Source organism: Crocuta crocuta, unplaced genomic scaffold (assembly GCF_008692635.1).
Source record: "Crocuta crocuta isolate KB4526 unplaced genomic scaffold, BGI_CrCroc_1.0 scaffold149, whole genome shotgun sequence".
Classification (NCBI taxonomy): Eukaryota; Metazoa; Chordata; class Mammalia; order Carnivora; family Hyaenidae; genus Crocuta; species Crocuta crocuta.
In genome coordinates, this window is record NW_027551561.1 from 1259173 (window position 1) to 1278592 (window position 19420).

The 19420-nt window shown below is 39.3% G+C and overlaps 1 protein-coding gene across 2 annotated transcripts in view; it reads left to right on the forward strand.

Annotated features, from left to right (window-relative positions):
- The window catches only part of METTL16 (methyltransferase 16, RNA N6-adenosine), a 72202-nt gene that overhangs the window by 11931 nt on the left and 40851 nt on the right, over positions 1-19420 (forward strand). The window contains exons 3-4 of one of the 2 annotated variants that reach the window (XM_077749593.1): positions 13318-13517; positions 18227-18367. In XM_077749593.1, the coding sequence (XP_077605719.1) occupies positions 13318-13517; positions 18227-18367 (341 nt within the window). The remainder of the gene's footprint in view (positions 1-13317; positions 13518-18226; positions 18368-19420) is intronic. The other variant, XM_077749594.1, reaches the window with a different exon arrangement.

The window sequence follows — 19420 nt, forward strand, 5'->3', positions numbered from 1 at the left end:
ATAGGTACCCTTATTGTTGTTACATGGTGTAATTGATAAGGTGATTAAGATTGCTAGTGTCATCTCCCTTTCTGTTTTTCTTCCCTGCATCCATCACTGTCTTAGTGTAATCATGTCTGACCATTGCAATGGGATTTTAGTTTGTACTTTTTCATAGTAACCAGCCCCATGGAGATATGCAACTGAGTTGAGCCCTGTCAGTTGAGTTTGGTTAGAAGGTGACACTTAGCTAATTTGTTTTTAAACCAAAGATCGAGTATTGAAGGCTTTTGTCATAACTTTAGGACTGTACATTTTTAACCCATGGTGAAGGTCTAACGAATAGAAACCAATGTCAGAAAATTAGGTTGGGAGCCTTTGTTGTTGTTACATGAGGTTCACTCTCTACAGTGTTAGAATGATTGTTATTTTAACCATGGGTCACAGACTGTATCCTCCCAAATTCCATCTATAATGGTAATACTGTATTCACTAGTAGCAGAGCAGGAGTCATTCTGGGGAAATCGGACATGGGCTTGTTGACAATAGGCTATTTTGTGAAGCTGGATGTGTTAAACAAACAACAAAGACTGATTGAATAAATTGCTAATTTCCATGTGAGAGCTAATTTTAGTTCTTGTGATCTCAGAAATGAGAATGAAAAAAGATCTTGCCTGTGTTCAGGACTTTTTAATGTCCCAGGGTGCTACACTGACCTAGATATTTAACCAGTAAAGCTGGATGACTAGACTTTGTCCTACAAAAGAATTTCTAACCCTCAGATTAGTGTCTGTGTTTTCTTAGAAGTAAGAGAATGAACGCTTGTCTTGCTAACAAAGTGCAAGAATAAGCTCTTCATTTTTTTCAGTTTCTTTAATTAGACTAGCCTCTGCTTGGTGTCTTGTACATTTTGGTGATTAGGACGTCGTTTCTTATTAATAAATTATATGCTCTAGTCTGTCAAGGTGAATATATGTATATTTTTTAATAACAAGAATTGTTGATATAAACAACAACTCTGTTTGAAGGTACTAAGAAAACATTAATTATAATGCTGTTTCCCTTGCTTTGACTGTTTCACGAAGCTATATAATTAATGCTTCAGCTGTAGTAGTCTCTTTCGGTGATTGCTGTCACCGTGGGAAATAATCCTAGTTTGGTTTTCAACAGAATTGTCCCTCTTCCATTGAAAGGCATTCTGAGACCATGGGCCTATTTTCCTTTTTTGAAAAGGGGATTTTGTTTTTTTATTTTTTATAAAAAAATTTTTTTTAATGTTTATTTGTGTGAGAGAGAGAGAGAGCGAGTGCGCGAGCGTGTGCACAGGCAGCAAAGGGGCAGAGAGAGAGGGAGACACAGAATCCAAAGCAGGCTCCAGGTTCTGAGCTGTCATCACAGAGCCCAACATAGGACTCAAACCCATAAGCCGTGAAGTCATGACCTGAGGTGAAGTCAAGACGCTCAACTGACTGAGCCACCCAAGCGCCCCTGTTTTTTTTTTTTTTTAATTATATAGACATTATAGAACCCTTAATGGAAAAATTATAGAAATGTATCCTTCCTAACTACATTTATGATGGTAATATTGCAAACGTAAAAGTCACAGTTCTTACACCCCCAGATGAAAGGACTTTATGTTCCTAAGTCTTTGTTCTTAGCATATATGGCATTTTTTGTGATTGTAATTTTGATACAGATACAATAATAGGACTTTTTTTCTTACCCTCACTTGACATTATAAGCATTTTGCATATAGTTAGAAAACACTGCTATGAAGGTGATTTTATGTAAAACATATTCAGATCAAAGAAAAATATGAGTCTACCCCTACTCACCCACCCACCATTCCCACACCCAGAAGTAGCTCTTAACCTTCCAGAGTTTTCTATGCATATACACACATGGGATCTTTTTTGTTTGGTTTTTGTTTTTTTATACAAGAATGTGATCATAATGTATATATATGATTTTATTTAAAATTGTTGTGTATGTGTTTAAATATATCAAGGAACTTTTTTCATATAAGCATATGTGGACCAGCCCATTCTTATTCCTTTTAATACCTAGAGTATTCTCTTGTGTGGCTGTATTATAGTTTATTTATCCAACTCCCTAATGATTACTTTTAGATTGTTCCTAAGTTTTCTGTAATATAAAAGTTAAACTTAGAGTCTCCTACTACTGAATTTTTTAAAAAAATTGTTTATTTTGAGAGAGAAAGGCGGGGGGAGGAGGATAGGGGAGGGGAGGAGAGTCAGAGAGAGGGAGAGAATCCCAAGCAGGCTCCTGCACTCTCAGCACAGAGCCCAATGCAGGGCTCCATCTCATGAATTATGAGATCATGATCTGAGCTGATATGAAGAGCTGGATGAAAATATTGGATACTTAACTGACTGAGCCACCCAGGAGCCCCTTACTACTGAATTTTTTAAAGGCTTTTTTTTTTTCTTTAAGTGAATTTAGGGTAAGTCACTGGGGTTTGCTTAGAAAATTGCAGTACTTTTAACAGTACTTGGAAGGCCAGAGAGGTGTTTGGATGACTCGGTTTTTCTTTCCTGTCATCTCCTTGGCTATCACAGGGATCTGCATTTAAGAGATCAATATGGGATGCCTGGGTGGCTCTGTCGGTTAAGTGTCAGACTTCAGCTCGGGTCATGATCTCACGGTTCGTGGGTTCGAGCCCTGCGTCGGGCTCTGTGCTGGCAGCTAGCTCAGAGCCTAGAGCCTGCTTCAGGTTCTGTATCTCCTTCTCTCTCTGACCCTCCCCTGCTCACGCTGTCTCTTTCTCTCAGGAATAAATTTTAAAAAAAAAAGAGAGAGCAATATGCGGGGTGCCTGAGTGACTCAGTGGTTTGAGCATGAGTGTCTGACTTCAGCTCAGGTCATGATCTTTTTTTGTGAGTTTGAGCCCCACATCAGGCTCTCTCCCCTTCCCCCACTCATGCTCTCTCTCTTTAATAGTAATTTTAAAAAAGCTGAATCTGGGGCGCCTGGGTGGCTTAGTCGGTTAAGCGTCCGACTTTCNGAAATAAATAAAATATTTAAAAAAAAAAAAAACTGAATTTGATCAGGGTAGTTTCTTAACATTTTGCAAGTAGGATTTGGGTTATTTGGTTAGCCTAAGTTCAATAATAGTCGTTTCTACTGTTTCAGGATCTTTGCTTTTTTATGATGTTACTATCTAATTGCTTATTTGACCCATGAGATATTAAAAAAATTTTTTTAAAAATCAGTTGTGGATCACTATGAATTGGTGGAAAATACAACAAAAGATCATGGGTCTGCTTTTGGTTTTGTTCAACAAATATTGGTATTCATGATTCTATTACTATTATGATTACTGTATTCTAATCAGGTCTGTCCTTTGGATCCCATACCCTCCTCTCCTCTCAGAAACCTTAGTCTGGTTTTCCTTTTCCTAATGACTTAATCTGTCTCTGTCACCTAGCTTCTTCTCTTTGACTTTTTAGAAATTTGAGAGATCATTCACATACTATAAAATCATCGTTTTAAAATGTATGGTTCTGTTGTTCATAGTATGTTCACAGGGTTGTGCAAACCTCACCACTAATTCCAGAACATTTTTGTCAACCCCCAAAATAAACCTATTCAGCAGCACTCCCAACTCCTCTCTCTTCAGCCCTTGGCAACCACTAACCTCCTTTCTTTCTCTACATATTTATATGCTTTGGACATTTCATATACATGGAATCCTAATATGTGGTCTTTGTGACTTTCCATTGACTTTTAAACATGTCCAAGTCTTTAATTAAAAAAATTAATAAAATCTTTCCAGCAACCCTATGACTTCCACTGCCCCATCTTACTTCTCCCCTGCGCAGCTCACTTCTTTGTACAACTCCCCTTCCTAACAAATTGTCTCATTTTATGGTCTTCATTTTTTCCACACTCTGCTTAATCTTCACTCCTTCCATGATGGTTTCTAATTCCACCACTACCAAAGCAGCCCTTGAAAAGGTCTCCAATGATCTGTTGTCACTAAATGCAATTTTGGTTTTCAGTTGACTTCTGAGAAGTAGGTTACTCCGCCCACGCTGTCCTCAGGGACACCTTCTTCCCTTGGCTCTGCACTTTATTCCACTCTTTCTGTATCCTTGCATAGCTTCCTTTGTGATGATTATATCTACAGCCGTTAAAGGAGTCTTCAGGATTTAATGCAGAGCTCTCTTTGCTTCTGATTTTGTATTTTCCCCTTAAGAATTCTCATCACTCATCTCTCACCTTTTCTATGCCTTTCACTTACTCTTTTGTTTCCCCGGACCAATTTTCTGGGCTCTATAACTGGAGATCACTGCTTACCCACTATCTCTGCTTGGATGTCTCAGATTCAGCTCACATTTATGGTATTTCTCCTTCAAAATGGTTCTCCGTCAGCGTTCCCAGTTTTAGAGGATGTCCTGTTGAACCAGAATCCCAGGGGACATCTGTGACTACTAGTCAGTCACCAGATGTTGTAAATTTTTCCTTCTGAAAATCTCTTCATTCTTTTCACTTTCCTCTAGCTTTGCCACTGCCACCTTTATCCCGCCTCTTAACTCAGATACAGCAGTCACTTTCGTGGTGTCTCTATTTCCACTCTGGCGTCTCTATTTCCACTCTGGTCTGTCTATATTTCATACCAGACGTAAGTCCTTAGCATAGTTTGTAATTTTCATGGTGTGATGAATAGGTTTTACTCTCGCTTTCAATAGAGTCCCAGATTAGGTGATAAAATGATATTGTTGCCCTAATTATAAGGCCCTGCATAATCTGGCTCCTGTCTTCCTTTTTAGCCTCACCTGAAACTATACATGCCTACCTTGCCTTCCCCATTCTAGACCCCATGGCTGCCTCAGTACTGGAATGCCCTGTAAGTTCTCTCCTGCCTCTGAGTCTTTGTACTAGTTATTCTCTGTACCTATGGCACTAGAGTGTAAAGTTCCCTTCCCTCCATTCTTTTCTTTGTTTATTTTTACTGTACTCTCAGAACTTAGCTTAGTTTCCTCTTCAGGAAAGCCTTTTCTGACGTTTCTAAGATAGTTCCACTAATTACACAGGTTCCTCAGCCCCTTGTACCTATCTTTTACAGCATTCATCACAGTGGAAATTTTACATGTGTTTGAGTGATTCTTGGATGAATACCTATCCTCTACCACAGTGTCACCTTCATGAAGGGAGAGATCATGTTTGTATTTGCATGTCTCTAGCATTTTGCACAACGACTAGCACATCCTCAATACATGATAAATATCTGTTGAATGAATAAAGGAATGAATGCCTACTGTCACAACTTCTTAAAAATTCTAACCTATTCCAATATGATTTAGCTGAGCAAGGTAGTGCTCAAAGAAAGTGAAAAATTTTTTTGAAGATTTTAAGTAGTCTTTAAACCCAACGTGTGGGTCAAATTCACAACCCTGAGATTGAGTCCCACATCTCACTGACTGAGCCAGCCAGGCACCCTGAGAGTGACACTTTTTTTTTTTAATGTTTATTTATTTATATTGAGAGAGAGAGCACAGGAAGAGCAGAGACAGAATCCCAAGCAGTCTCCGCACTGCACCATCAGCGCAGAGCCCGATGTGGCACTTGATCTCATACCTGGAAAGTGAAACATTTTTATACTTCATCTTTAAAAGTATAGGGTGGGGGTGCCTAGGTGGTTCAGTCAGTTAAGCATCTGACTTCAACTCATGTCGTGATTGTGCAGTTTGTGGGTTAGGGCCCCATGTCAAGCTTGCTGCTGTCAGCATGGATCCTGCATCCAATTCTTTGTCCCTCTCCCACTTGCGCGCTTTCTCTCTCTCTCTCTCTCTCTTTCTCAAAAAAACCCCCAAAACCAAAAAACATTAAAAGTATAAGGTAACCGAGTATCCCAGCTTTTTAAAAATAATTCCAGTGTTTACAGTATGGGGTACACCTGCCAGCCTGTGAGTTGTGTAAGCCTTGCAGTTGTTTATTGCCCACATAGATTTTATTTTATTTTATTTTTTTAAATATTTTTATTTCTAGGAGAGAGAGAGAGAGAGACAGCGTGAGCAGGGGAGGGCCAGAGAGAGAGGGAGACACAGACTCTGAAATAGGCTCCAGGCTCTAAGCTGGCAGTCAGCACAGAGCCCAACGCGGGGCTCGAACCCACGAACCGCGAGATCATGACCTAAGCGAAAGTCGGACGCTTAACCGACTAAGCCACCCAGGCGCCCCATGCCCACATAGATTTTAAGAATCAGCGGAGCTTCATGTGAGATTATGGGTTCTTGGTTTCCTTTGAAAATTTTAGAGATCTGGCAAAACTGGGCTGGCAAACTCACTGGACATGAATTACCTGGAACTGTGTGGTTATCATACCCATTGAAATGGCCATTTGTGTCATTAGCTGTAATGCTGCTAAAGGTGTGGTTATTGAACAAGCTGCTCAGCCACAACTATATTTGTTGTCTACAGAGATAAGCACCTTGTGCTACATGTCTGTTCAGGTGACATTTCTTTGGTTGAATGACTTCGGTGTACTGATTTACAGGCAAGCACAAGCTCCGTGTCTTGTTAGGGACTGGCATTTTGAATAGCATCTTGTAAATGTTTGAGTTTGCAATCCCTGATTTTCAGAATTGTATTCAAAGTGCTGATGCAAAGTAACACTTAGAAGTTGTAGGATAGTAATTATGTTAGGATGTACTTCACTTCTGTTAATACTGTTCAAGGTAATACTGTTCCAAGTTTATTTAAAAAATATTTTATTAATGTTTATTTACTTCCGAGAGAGAGAAGGCGAGGGCAGGGGACGGAGAGAGAGACACACACAGAATCCGAAGCAGGCTCCATGCTCTGAGCTGTCAGCACAGAGCCCGATGCAGGACTCGAACTCACAAACCATGAGATCATGACCTGAGCCAAAGTCAGACTTAACTGACTAAGCCACCCAGTTGCGCCTTGTTCCAGGTCTAAGGTATCTAGGCTATTAAGCTTCTTTGATGGACAAATTGTGAAATTTTACATTTCAGATTTTAAGGCTTTGAACATAGACATTATATTGGGATAGAATTCCTTTGTGTGTTTAGCAGTGAAGCTTACCAGACTGGGCTACTGTTAGAAAGAATGCGAATTCATTTGAATGTCTTAGTGTGGTACTCAGATGTGAACGTCTTTCCATGTGTAAAAAAAAATTTTTTTAAGTTTATTGAGGTTTGTTTATTTTTGAGAGAGAGAGAAAGAAAGTTCAAGTAGGGGAGGGGAAGAAAGGGAGGGACATGCAGAATCTGAAGCAGGCTCCAGGCTGTGAGCTGCCAGCACAGATCCCACGAACCATGAGATTTGGACCTGAGCCAAAGTTGTATGCTTAAGAGCCACGCAGGCGCCCCATTCATGTAAAAATTTGATTCTCATTGCTCTGTTACTGAAGGAAATGGAGTTGGCCCATCTTTTCACACACATGATGTATTTTACAGGAATAAAATGCAGTATTGTTATTAGAAATAAAAGTAAAGTTTTTATAGGTTTAATACCCCCTTTTTTAATGCTACATCATTTATCATATTGAACCTGAGATTGTACTGCTTTTATTTGAAGAAATACAAAGGTAATGAAAGTTCTTTATTAATTAATTAATTTTTTTTAAAGTAATCTCTATATCTCTGCACCCAGTTTAAGGCTTGAACCCATGACCCCGAGATCAAGAGTTGCATGGTCTACTGTCTGAGCCAGCCCTGAGCCCCCATTTTTTTTTTTATGTTTTTTTTTTTTTTATTTATTTCTAGGAGAGAGAGAGAGAGAGAGAGAGCGTGAGCAGGGGAGGGTCAGAGAGAGAGGGAGTCACAGACTCTGAAACAGGCTCCAGGCTCTGAGCTGGCAGTCAGCACAGAGCCTGACGCGGGGCTCGAACCCACGAACCACGAGATCATGACCTAAGCGAAAGTCGGACGCTTAACCGTCTAAGCCACCCAGGCGCCCCTAGCCCCCATTTTTTTTAAATGTGAAAATTGCTTGAGGCAATTACTCTGTGATTGAGTGAAGCCGAAATGTGTTCCTCGTTGCTTGATTCTCTTATCAGCCCCCACAAATGACAAAACTAATATATATCTATTTAGATGTCTAGGAATAGATTTAATACTTAATTCTCCTTTAAATAGGCGTAATATATTTTAATGAGACTTCAGATTGCTCGCATATGTTTATACAATACACTTCTACTTCCACTGTTTTGTAGAAACTGGTCTTTAAAAGCTCACCAATTCCCACCTAAATATGAAGGGGTAATTACTTTTGAAATTATTATCCTCCTGTGACGCCTGACTGGCTCAGTCAGCAAAGCATGCAGACTTTTGATCTTGGGGTTGTCATTTCGAGCTTCAAGTTGGGGTAGAGTTTACTTTAAAAAGGCAGTGGTGGGGGGGGTGTAGAAATTAACTTTCCACCCTACTTTGCTCTGGCATTCTGATGGTTCCTGCACAGTTGCTGCTGCTTCTCATTCAGTGCTTTTTATCCTGCTTCAAAACTGATAGTGATCTAGTGTGATACCTGCTGTTTTCTTTTACTTACAGTTGATGTATACTTTAGCTTAAACTTTTATTTTCAATCTTGGGATCAGTATGGTTTTTTTTGTTTTGTTTCGTTTTTTTTTTTTATAATTTTTTTTTTTAATTTATTTCTAGGAGAGAGAGAGAGAGAGACAGCGTGAGCAGGTGAGGGTCAGAGAGATAGGGAGACACAGACTCTGAAGCAGGCTCCAGGCTGCTTCAGCACAGAGCCCGATGTGGGGCTCAAACCCACGAACTGCGAGATCATGACCTAAGCGAAAGTCGGATGCTTAACCAACTAAGCCACCCAGGCGCCCCATTTCATTTTGTTTTTAATGTTTGTTTATTTTTGAGAAAGAGGCAGGATGCAAGCCAGGGAGGGGCAGAGAGAGAGGGAGACAGCTGTCAGCACAGAGCCTGACACAGGGCTTGAACTCATGAACTGTGATTGTGGCCTGAGCCGAAGTCAGACACTTACTGGGTGAGCCACTCACATGCCCCTGGATCACTGTGTTTTAGCACAGCCTTTGTTTACAGCATAGCTTACTGATTTTGTCTTTGTGATCTAACCTGAGAGGTTTATAATAGAGTTAACCATTTACAGTTATTTTATATTGTGCTTTGTTTTGATTGCCTTTTTTTTGTTTTTTCTTTTACCCTGTGTGATCTGGTTTTCATCTCCCTTTTTTTTTTTTTTAAATATTTATTAATTTTAAGACAGAGAGAGAGACAGAGACAGCATGAGCAGGGGAGGGGCTGAGAGAGAGGGAGACACAGAATCTCAAGCAGGTTCCAGGCTCTGAGTTGTCAACACAGCCCGACGCGGGGCTTGAACCTACATTCCACAAGATCATAACCTGAGCCAAAGTCTGATGCTTAATCGACTGAGCCACACAGGCGCCCCATCATCTCCCTTTTCTTTACCACTTGATTTTATTTGATTATTTCTCTTAATTATTCTAGTGTTTATATTCTTAAATGTATATTTATATCTCTACTACTTAGGTTATCAGCTTTGGATGAAATTTTTTGACCCATGTTGAGGAAATAATGTCCTTAATTACTTATTCCTTTTCCATTTCTCCTTAATTTTAATTGTGTGTACACTATTATGGTTTACAAACATTTATGTCCTGTTGTGTAGCCACATTTCACAGGTGTTTCAGTTCTTAGTTCTCTAGTTAAAATAGCTTCACTGCTCACTGCTAGTCTATTGCTATAGTTTGTCTCTTGGTTCGTTGAAATTTTTTCCATTAGGGATTTTATTTATTTATATCATGGAACTATGTTCCTTGAGTTCTTATATGCTCAAAACTGTTTATCTGTTGTCATTATATTTGAAATACAATTCTGTGGAGTATAAAATTGTTGAGTAACATTCTTTTCCTTTAAGGGCTTTGTAATCTGTGTCCTTTGGTTTTCTGCTTTAAACAGTGCTGTTGTATGAAGTCTGAAGCCAATCTTTTTTTTTTTTCCTTAAAGATTTTGTTTTGGGGGCATGTGGGTGATTCAGTCAGTTAAGCATCTGACTCTTGGTTTTGGCTTAGGTCATGATCCTGCAGTGTGACTTTGAGCTCTCATTGGGCTCTGTGGTGACAGTGCAGAGCCTTCTTACGATTCTCTCTCCCACTCTCTCTGGTCCTGCTGTGCTCTTGCCCCCCCCCTTCAAAGTAAATAAACTTAAAAAAAAAGAGGTTTTATTGTATTTTTAAAATATTTATTGAGAGAGAGAGAGCATGCAAGCAAGGGAGAGGAAGAGAGAGAGGGAGATAAAGGATCTAAAGCAGGCTCTGAACTGACAGCAGAGAGACCAGTGTAGGGCTCAGACTCATGAACTGCAAGATCATGACCTGAGCTGAAGTTGGATGCTTAACCAACTGAGCCACCCAGGTGCCCCTATTTATTTATTTTAGAGAGAGAGAGAGAGAGAGAGAGACGGAGAGAGAGGGAGAGAGAGAATCCTAAGCAGGCTCCATGCCTAACACGGAGCTTGATGTGGGGGATTGATCTCACAACTGTGAAATCATGACCTGAGCCCAAATCAAGTCAGACACTTCGAGAGCACCTGAGTGGCTCAGGTAAGCATCCGACTTCAGCTCAGGTCATGATCTCACAGTCTGTGGGGTTTGATCCCCGCATCAGGCTCTGTGCTAACAGCTCAGAGCCTGGAGCCTGTTTCAGAATCTGTATCTTCCTCTCTCTCTGCCCCTCCCCAGCTCATGCTCTGTCTCTCTCTGTTTCAAAAAGAAATAAATGTTAAAAAAAAAAAAAGTCAGACACTTAACCACCTGAGCCACCCAAGTGTCCCTTAAAAAATTTTATTTATTTATTTTTAAATGTTTATTTATTTTGAGAGAGAATGTATGGAGAAGAGAGAGAATCCCGAGCAGGTTCCATGCTGTCAGTGCAGAGCCCGACTTGGGGCTTAATCTTAGGAACTTCAAGATCATAACCTCAGGTGAAACCAAGAGTTGGACACTTAACTGACTGAGCCACCCAGGTGCCCCTAAAGATTTTATTTTTAAGTAATCTCTACATCCAGTGTGGGCTTGAATTTAAGAACCCTGAGATCAAGAGTCACATGTTCTACCAACTGTACCAGCCAGGTGCTCCCTGAAGCCAGTTTTTCTTTTTACCCTGTTGCCTTTCTTCCCCCAGTAGGTGGTTTAACTTTTTTGTCAGGATATGGAAAGGATATTTTTCTACTAATTCTTAAAGTCTAGTAACTTTTTTGGTCTATGTGTTGGTATTGCTAATTCTGAATTGGTTTTTCTAAGGGCTCAGTGAATGTTCTTGTGGGCCTAGGGGATTATCTTGAATAATTCAGGAGCACCAATTAAGTGTATGAGGGGGTCTCTGTTATCTGCCTCTCCCATATTTATTATTCTTTTCTAATTTTTTAAATTCTTCACTTCAGTTATTTATTCTGTTATAGGGTTAGCTACTGTAAATTTCCCCCTTTGCATTATATAAATCAGTGGTTTTTAGTTTCCACTTGTGGACAATATTGTCATCATCACCACAATCTCATTCCTCAATTCCATTTCATTTTTGCATGCTTTTTTAAGTCTTGTTTTCTTTGCCCTGTTTTGTCCTTCATGCATCATTGAAGCATATAATGTCAATTTGTCCCATCCATGATTAGTGGTGTTAACTTTGATCAGTTTTTAAGTGATCTTTTTTTAAGGTGATCACTTTTTAAGGTGGTATCCATCAGATTTCTTCCTTATAGAGTTACTGTTTTCTCTTTTGTAATTGATAATTTGTGGGAAAGTACTTTGAGTCCATGTAAATATTCTGTTTTCATTGAGCTTTGTACTGTTTTTAGCATCCATTAATGATTTAAAAAATTTTTTTTAATGTTTATTTTTGAGAGAGAGAGGCAGTGCAAGTCACGGAGGGCCAGAGAGAGAGAGGGAGACAGAATCTGAAGCAGTCTCCAGGCCCTGAGCTGTCAGCAGAGAGCCTGACTTGGGACTTGGTTCTACAACTCTGGGTCATGACGTGAGCTGAAATCAAGATTTGGACGGTTAACCCAACTGAACCACCCAGGTTCTTCTCTGAACAGTTTTTTTTTTTTAAGTAAATCATGGGGCGCTTGGGTGGCTCAGTTGGGTAAGCATCTGACTTCACTTCAGGTCATGAACTCACGCTTAGTGAGTTGGAGGCCCACGTTGGGCTCTGTGCTGACAGCTTGGAGCCTGGAGCCTGCTTCAGATTCTATGTCTCCCTTTCTCTCTGCCCCTCACCTGCTCATTCTCTCTCTCTCTCTCAAAAATAAATAAACATTATTTAAAAATAAAAGTAAATTGTGTCATTTTTAACCACTGATTGTATATTCCTGAATACGTGTTCATTAGGGTTACTGTATGCTTAATATCATAGAGCAGAAGAATTTGTTAGGTATCAGACTAGAAGATAATGGAAATGTTTTCTGTTGCTTGGTTATTCTGTGTCTTCAATAACTCTTGATTGTTTCATGTCTCTATAATTTGCTCTACAAATATTTAAGTGAGTACTATTGTACTAAGTCATAGTATGCTTCATAAACCCTTAAGATTTTACTTGGAAGGACCCTTAGATTTTTAATTTTTTTATTAGAGAGAGAGATGAGCAGGGCAGAGAGAGAGAGAGAGAGAGAGAGAGAGAATCCCAAGGCGGCTCCACTCTCCACGAGGAGCCCAGCACCAAGCTCAGTCCCACCACCTGGGGATCATGACCTGAGCTGAAATAAAGAGTCAGACACTCAGTCGACTGAGGCACCCAGGCACCCCTCTTATCCTATTTTCATTATCGAGCATTTTATTCTGATTGCTACTTTTAAATATGGTTTTCAAAAAGTGCTAATGTCAAATGATGTTAATAATGTTAATAAAAACAGGCCAGGATTTATAAAATAGTTACTATGTACCGGGGATGATGCTAAGTACTTTTCTCAGATTATCTCACAGGAAAACTATGATATAGGTGCTATTATCCCCATTTTGCAGCTGAGGAAACAGACTCATGGAGGTGAAATAACTTATCCAAAGTCAAGTAACTAAGTAAGGGGATAATCAGGCAGGACTTGCAACAGAGGCACTCTTGTCCTCTCTGCTCCTTGTATGAAAATGCAGTGCTTTCGGTGGAAATTTATACTGCCTTTTATATGCTGTGACTGCATTAAACACCCCTGTATGTGTGCCACTGTGCTGATGTTCCACACAGCTATTCTGTGTGATCTAGAAAATTCAAATGGGTGTTTGGTATTGTGTGGCTGACATAGAGCTTATATAGCGTAGTGGATCTTACTAATCTGTTTTATTTCTTTTTCTCCACACCTCAGTCTTAATTTTAAAGACCCTGAAGCAGTCAGAGCTCTGACTTGTACTCTTCTAAAGGAGGATTTTGGACTTTCTATTGATATTCCACTGGAAAGACTGATTCCTACAGTTCCCTTGAGACTCAACTACATTCATTGGGTAGAAGATTTAATTGGGCATCAGGACTCGGACAAAAGTACTCTCCGAAGAGGAATTGACATAGGTATGTATAGTTTTAAACTCTTTTTTAGTTAAACATAAATTTCATAAGTTTTGCAAAGTTAGTTTCTTTGTAAACTGCTCTTTTGGGTATTTGCGTATGAAAGAAATTGGCTACAGATATTACTGTTCTTATTTGCTACACTTAGGCTTTTCTGCCATTTATTTTTCTTAAAAAGGATTTTCAGCACCAGACAGGGAGCAAGGGTATAACAGTGCAGGATGCAAGTGAGGCTCTTGGTTTCTTAGCTCTTTAGATTACCATATTCATGTCTGTGTCTTTGGGGCATTATTTTTCTCTGAATTTTTTGGTGTTAGTACATAGTCCCCATATTGGGCTATTGTGTGAGAGCCATTTAATAAAAGATCATGTGGGCTGAATACTTTCAGGAATCTCTTATTAATAGAAGACACTTAATCCAAAGTCAAAGAGAGGGAAAAGGTCGTTGACTTAAAGTAAGGTGTTCTGTTAGTTGTAAACTTTTAATAATAGAAAAGACTGTTCATTTGAGAGATTAAGAAGAGATACAGAAGGAAATGAAGCTAGGGTATGTTTTGCAAATATAAATGTATTGTGTGTTTATCATAGCCAATGTTTTATTTTATTTTGTGTGAGAGGGCACCAGTGAGTGCGGGGATGGGGGGCAGGAAGAGAGAGAGAAAGAAAGAAGTGGGGCTCACCCGGGGCTTATGTTTTACCCAAAGTGGGGCTTGGGCTCACCTATCATGGAACTCAAACTTGGGAACTGTGAGATCATGACCTGAGCAGAATGAAGTCAGATGCTTAATGACTGAGCCACCCAGGCCCCCTATCATAGGCAATGTTTTAATTTGATAGGGTTAAGAAAAATTTTAAATTCATGACACCTGGATGGTTCAGTTGGTTATGGTTAAGCATCCTACTTTTGATTTCAGCTCAGGTCACAATCTCATGGTTTTGAGATTGAGCCCTGCATCAGGTTCTCTGCTCTCTGCTGGAAGTGGGAGCCTGCTTAAGATTCTTTTTTTTTTTCTTTTTATGTTTTATATTTGAGAGAGAGAGAGAGAGACAGAACCTGAAGCAAGCTCCAGGCTCAGAATTGTCATTACAGAGCCTGACTTGGGGCTTGAACTCATGAGCAGTGAGATCATGATCTAAGCTGAAGTCAGACACTTAACCGACTGAGCCACCCAGACACCTCCAGAAAAATAGGGAAAAAATTGTAACCCTTTGGTCTTTACTAGTCCTTTATGGGGACAAAGCTGTGTGACCCTATTTCAAACTATAGTATAGTTAATAGGAAACATATTTTCTAGATAGTAGATGTTTAACTTTGACTTTTGCATGCATTTTCAGCAAACATTTTCAGTCCTCCTCATACATGACCTTTTTAGGTCATTTATTGACGACTCCATTCTCCTTTATGCATCTTCCTCCATGGGCTTCCTCTGGTTTTCCTCTTTCCCTTCTAGTCACTCTTCTTCCCTCGCAGAGGCTTCCTTTTCTCTGTGTGGCCATTAGATGTTGGGAATCCTTGGAGCTCAATCTTTAGCTCTTTTCCTGTTGAGCATCTTACTTCTAGGCAGTTTCATCCACATCTGTGACTGTTTTCCACCTCCAATCAAATAACCCACAAATTTATATGTTCTGCCAACTTGGGTTATCTTGAGCTATAGTCTGTTATGTCAGCAACACAGATCTTTCAAGAACATCTCAGACTTTGCTGTATCAAAAACCAGACTCATGTTCTTTTCTTTCTAATCTTGGTCCTTTTTTTTGGTTCCTTTTTTCAGTGGATCCACCACAGTCCACTCTGTCATCCTTGATATTCTTTGATATGTCTCTCCATTTTCACCAAGAATGTCTATCTTCATTTCCTATTGGTTTTGTTTCTTAAATACTTCTTTAATTATCTACTTTCTGCCATCTCCACTGCAGCCATTTCAGTCCCAGTCACTGTTCTCTTCCCTGGTCTACAGAATTACTTTTTAACTATTCTCATCTACTCTGTTGCCTCTCCATTTCATTCTCCAGAAAGTATGTATAGATCCATACTTGGTCACATCTTTTATCACTTTACTGGCTTCCTGTTGCTTCTGTGATAAACACCCAATACCCTGACTTAGGCTGTTAAAATGTCCGTTGTCTGTTCCCTGCCCTCTTCTCTGGGCCTCTCTAAGCCTCATCCAGTGTGCTTTTCTTCCTTGTTTCCTATAGTTGTCCTTAGTTCTTCTAATAAGGCACCATGACTTTGTACATGTTTTTCCCTCTGCCTGGAACTTCCCCATCGTCACCTTGTTAATCTCATTTATACTGTAGTTGTCAACTCAAGGCTTATTTTCTCAAGAAAGCCTTCTCTGACCTTCTAGCATGTGATAGATTCCTTGATTGTGAGCTTTAGAAAACCATGTTTTTTCCTTCAGGGTATTTGTTTTAATTTTTAACACTTTCACTTGTCTGATTAATGTCTTTCTCAGCCACTAGATTGCAGAGTGCAGAACCTGTAAACTTTTTTTGCTTACTAACTATAATATCCCAAGGCTAAGCAAAGTTTCTGGCACTTAGTAGGTGTCTGATAATTTGTTGAATGTTTGTGGATAAATACATCATTCTTTCAACATTCAAAATTCTGAACACCCCATATGAGCTAAGCACTATGTAAAAACGAGGGTTTTAGCTAAACCTCTGCCCTTTTATGTTCATGGCAGAAGATTGGGTGATGGATTATAGAAAATTTAAGAGCCTACTAGGTACTAATTTATTTTAATTATGCCCCAAACTGTCTAAAATAACACTTGGGGATATAGGAGGTTAATGGATTTTAGCTCTTCACAAGGGGCACTCTTGATGAAATCACATTCATTCTAATTAGGGTTTTATATGACTTCTTCCCCCAGACTCCCATCAGTTTGCTCTAATTTTCTGATTATACGCTTTCCATTTTTATTTATCATTACAAGAGTTCTTATCCATTTAAAGATGTTATTCAGCTTTCTGGGGAAACTAGGAAGTTAGAATTCAAGTCTTTTGGTCTTAAGAATTGAGAGCCTTGATTTTATTTATTTATTTATTTATTTATTTATTTATTTGGCAAAGAACATGTCTTTTACCTGTGTTTATTATCCTGGAAGCAGCTGAAGGAAAGTGTACTTTTTTCTTTTTGCTCTTTGCTTTTGAATGGATTGAAGTATGAAGAGAGAGGCCGTTGTGTGAGAATCAAGAGCCTGGTATCTGCTCCAGATAATTTTCCTACAGAGCTTCTTAAATTTTCTTACTCTGAATGACTCTGGCTTACCAGAATGGCTAGCAGGGACTCTGTAATTGTGGCTTCTGAGAGGTGGTTCCCTCTACCACCCCTTCCTTTGCTACCTCATACATTCCCAAGGGGTGTTTGCCCAGTAGCACCAGGGCCAGGATGCCATAGGAAGTATAGCAGTCATGGTGACTGTCAAGGGCTGTTGGTTATTGTCGTGTTTTTTATTAGCCTGTTTAGAATACTTAAGAAGCAATAAGAGACCCTGGGTTTCCTCTGGGGGAGGAGTATCCCAAGCCCCCATCTCTTCCTGCCAACTCCTTAGAAGACTAGACTGGCACCTAGATGTGGTCCAGGGAAAGCAGGCCTGAAGTGGCCTGATGAGGGCTGACTACTGTAGGCCTTCAGGATAAACACTGGCTTTACTTCTCTTGAATGTGTGCTTTGGGATCTTATTGGCCAAGATTAGTCAATGGTCATAAAACAGTATTTGTGATTAGTATACATATAGTCCAATTGATGGTTAGAGGATCTACATACGAGTTTAGGACCAAACCCGAGTTGTCAAAGAGTAAGTTTTGCCTGGAACTATTGCCTTTGAATGTCTCTCTTGAAACTGTAGTAGGGGAAGCCAATGATTGGCGTTTTAGATATGGATCAAATGTCTTTCCGTGTCATCACATCTAAGATACGAATTCTCTCAAGTTTTTTTTTTGTTTTATTTTGTTTTTTTAACTTCTGATTTCCTTCAAGTAACAACATAACAGATCTTTAGGCGTTAGTTGTTTAAATAATCAATTATTTATTTATTTATTTATTTATTTTAGTGTCTTTATTTTATTTTGAGAGACAGAGAGGGAGCAGGGGAAGAGAGAGAGGAAGACACAGAATCTGAAGCAGGCTCCAGGCTCTGAGTTAGCTGTCAGCACAGAAACCGACGCAGGGCTCGAACCCACAGACTGTGAGATCGTGACCTGAGCTGAAGTTGGATGCTTAACTGACTGAGCCACCCAGGCACCCCATAATCATAACAGTTTTATACCCTGTGTATTCTTTTCTGCTTTTGGGGAGTGGGATGTACATTGATTTTTTTTAAGCATTGATTTTAAGAAAATCAAATTTTGTGTGAGATTTAAAATGAAAAATTGTATAAAGTAAATGATTATTTTGACAGTTTTTAGCTTATAAGTCCTGTAGTCCTTGATCAGCAACCAGTTATGTGTACTTCATTACATATAGCACTCAAAAGAGCAAGGTTTTTGTCCTCTAGGAAAGTTGAATCCAATTATGAGGTAAGGCTGACACACCTGAAATGACTAGAGAACCCAGCAGCTATGGTATGTGTACAGTCAGGTACCAGCTTAGGATTTCTACTTTCAAGGTTATAAGAATTTTAAGAAGGGGAAGAATGGTGTTTTGCTTATTATTCTCACCTTTCCGTCTGGTATGTGCAACGTGTTTTGAATTTTCATTTTACTAGGTACGGGGGCATCCTGCATCTATCCTTTACTTGGAACAACCTTAAATGGCTGGTATTTCCTTGCCACCGAAGTGGATGATATGTGCTTCAACTATGCAAAGAAAAATGTGGAACAGAATAATTTATCTGATCTTATAAAAGGTTAGCTCTACAGAACAAATACCTCAAGCACTTGTGTTAACCTCTCTTTATAATTTAAGAAATCTCATTTTTTCCTTTAATATATAGACTTTTGGGACACCTGGATGGCTCAGCCAGTTAAGCGTCTGACTTCGGCTCAGGTCATGATCTCACAGTTCGTGAGTGGGCTCTGTGCTGACAGCCTGGAGCCTGTTTCAGAGTCTGTGTGTCTTTCCCTCTGTCTCTCTCTCTTTCTGCCCTTACCCATGCACACGATCGGTCTCTTTTTCTCTCAAAAATAAATCAACGTTAAAAACAGGTTTTTTTTAAATATATGGACTCTGGTAATTTTTAAAATTATGGTACAGTACATTGTAATGGAGTTTACAGCTTTGTTATCAGTATTAATGCAGAAGGGAATATAGTAAATACAGTTGATCCTCATAATTTTGTGGATTCTGTATTTGTAAATTTGTCTCTTTGTTAGATCTGCCTACTTGGGGTTATAATTAACCCCAAAATCAATACCTCGGGTACTTTTATGGTCATTCACAGATATGTGCAGAGTGGCAAAAACTTTGAGTCACCCAACATACATGTTTCCAGCTGAAGTTGTACAAGGTGCTGATCTGTCTTGTTTCAGCTGCTTTAAACAAGTGTCCTTTTCATAGTCTATGTAGTGCCACTTTTTTGGCGTTTTTAGGCTTTTTCTTGGCGACTTTGCTGTTTAAACATAGTATGAGGTAAAATCTAATGTTCTTTAAATACAAGGTGAGTGTGATACACCTTTCAGGAAATATGTGTATTAGATAAGCCTCATTCAGACATGAGTTCTAGTGTTGGTGTGATTTCAGTGTTAACGAATCAGCAATGTATATTAAATAAGGTATTTTTAAACAGAAACACATAAAACAAAGTCGTATGTTGATTAGTTGATGAGAATGTGTGACCAGCGGCTTGCTCACAGTTCCCTAACCCTAAATATTTCTCTTAGGAGCCGCTGGTTCTGATTCAGTGTCCATGCTGACTATAGAACAGAACTACCATGAATGTTGGGTGTCTGTATATGAAATA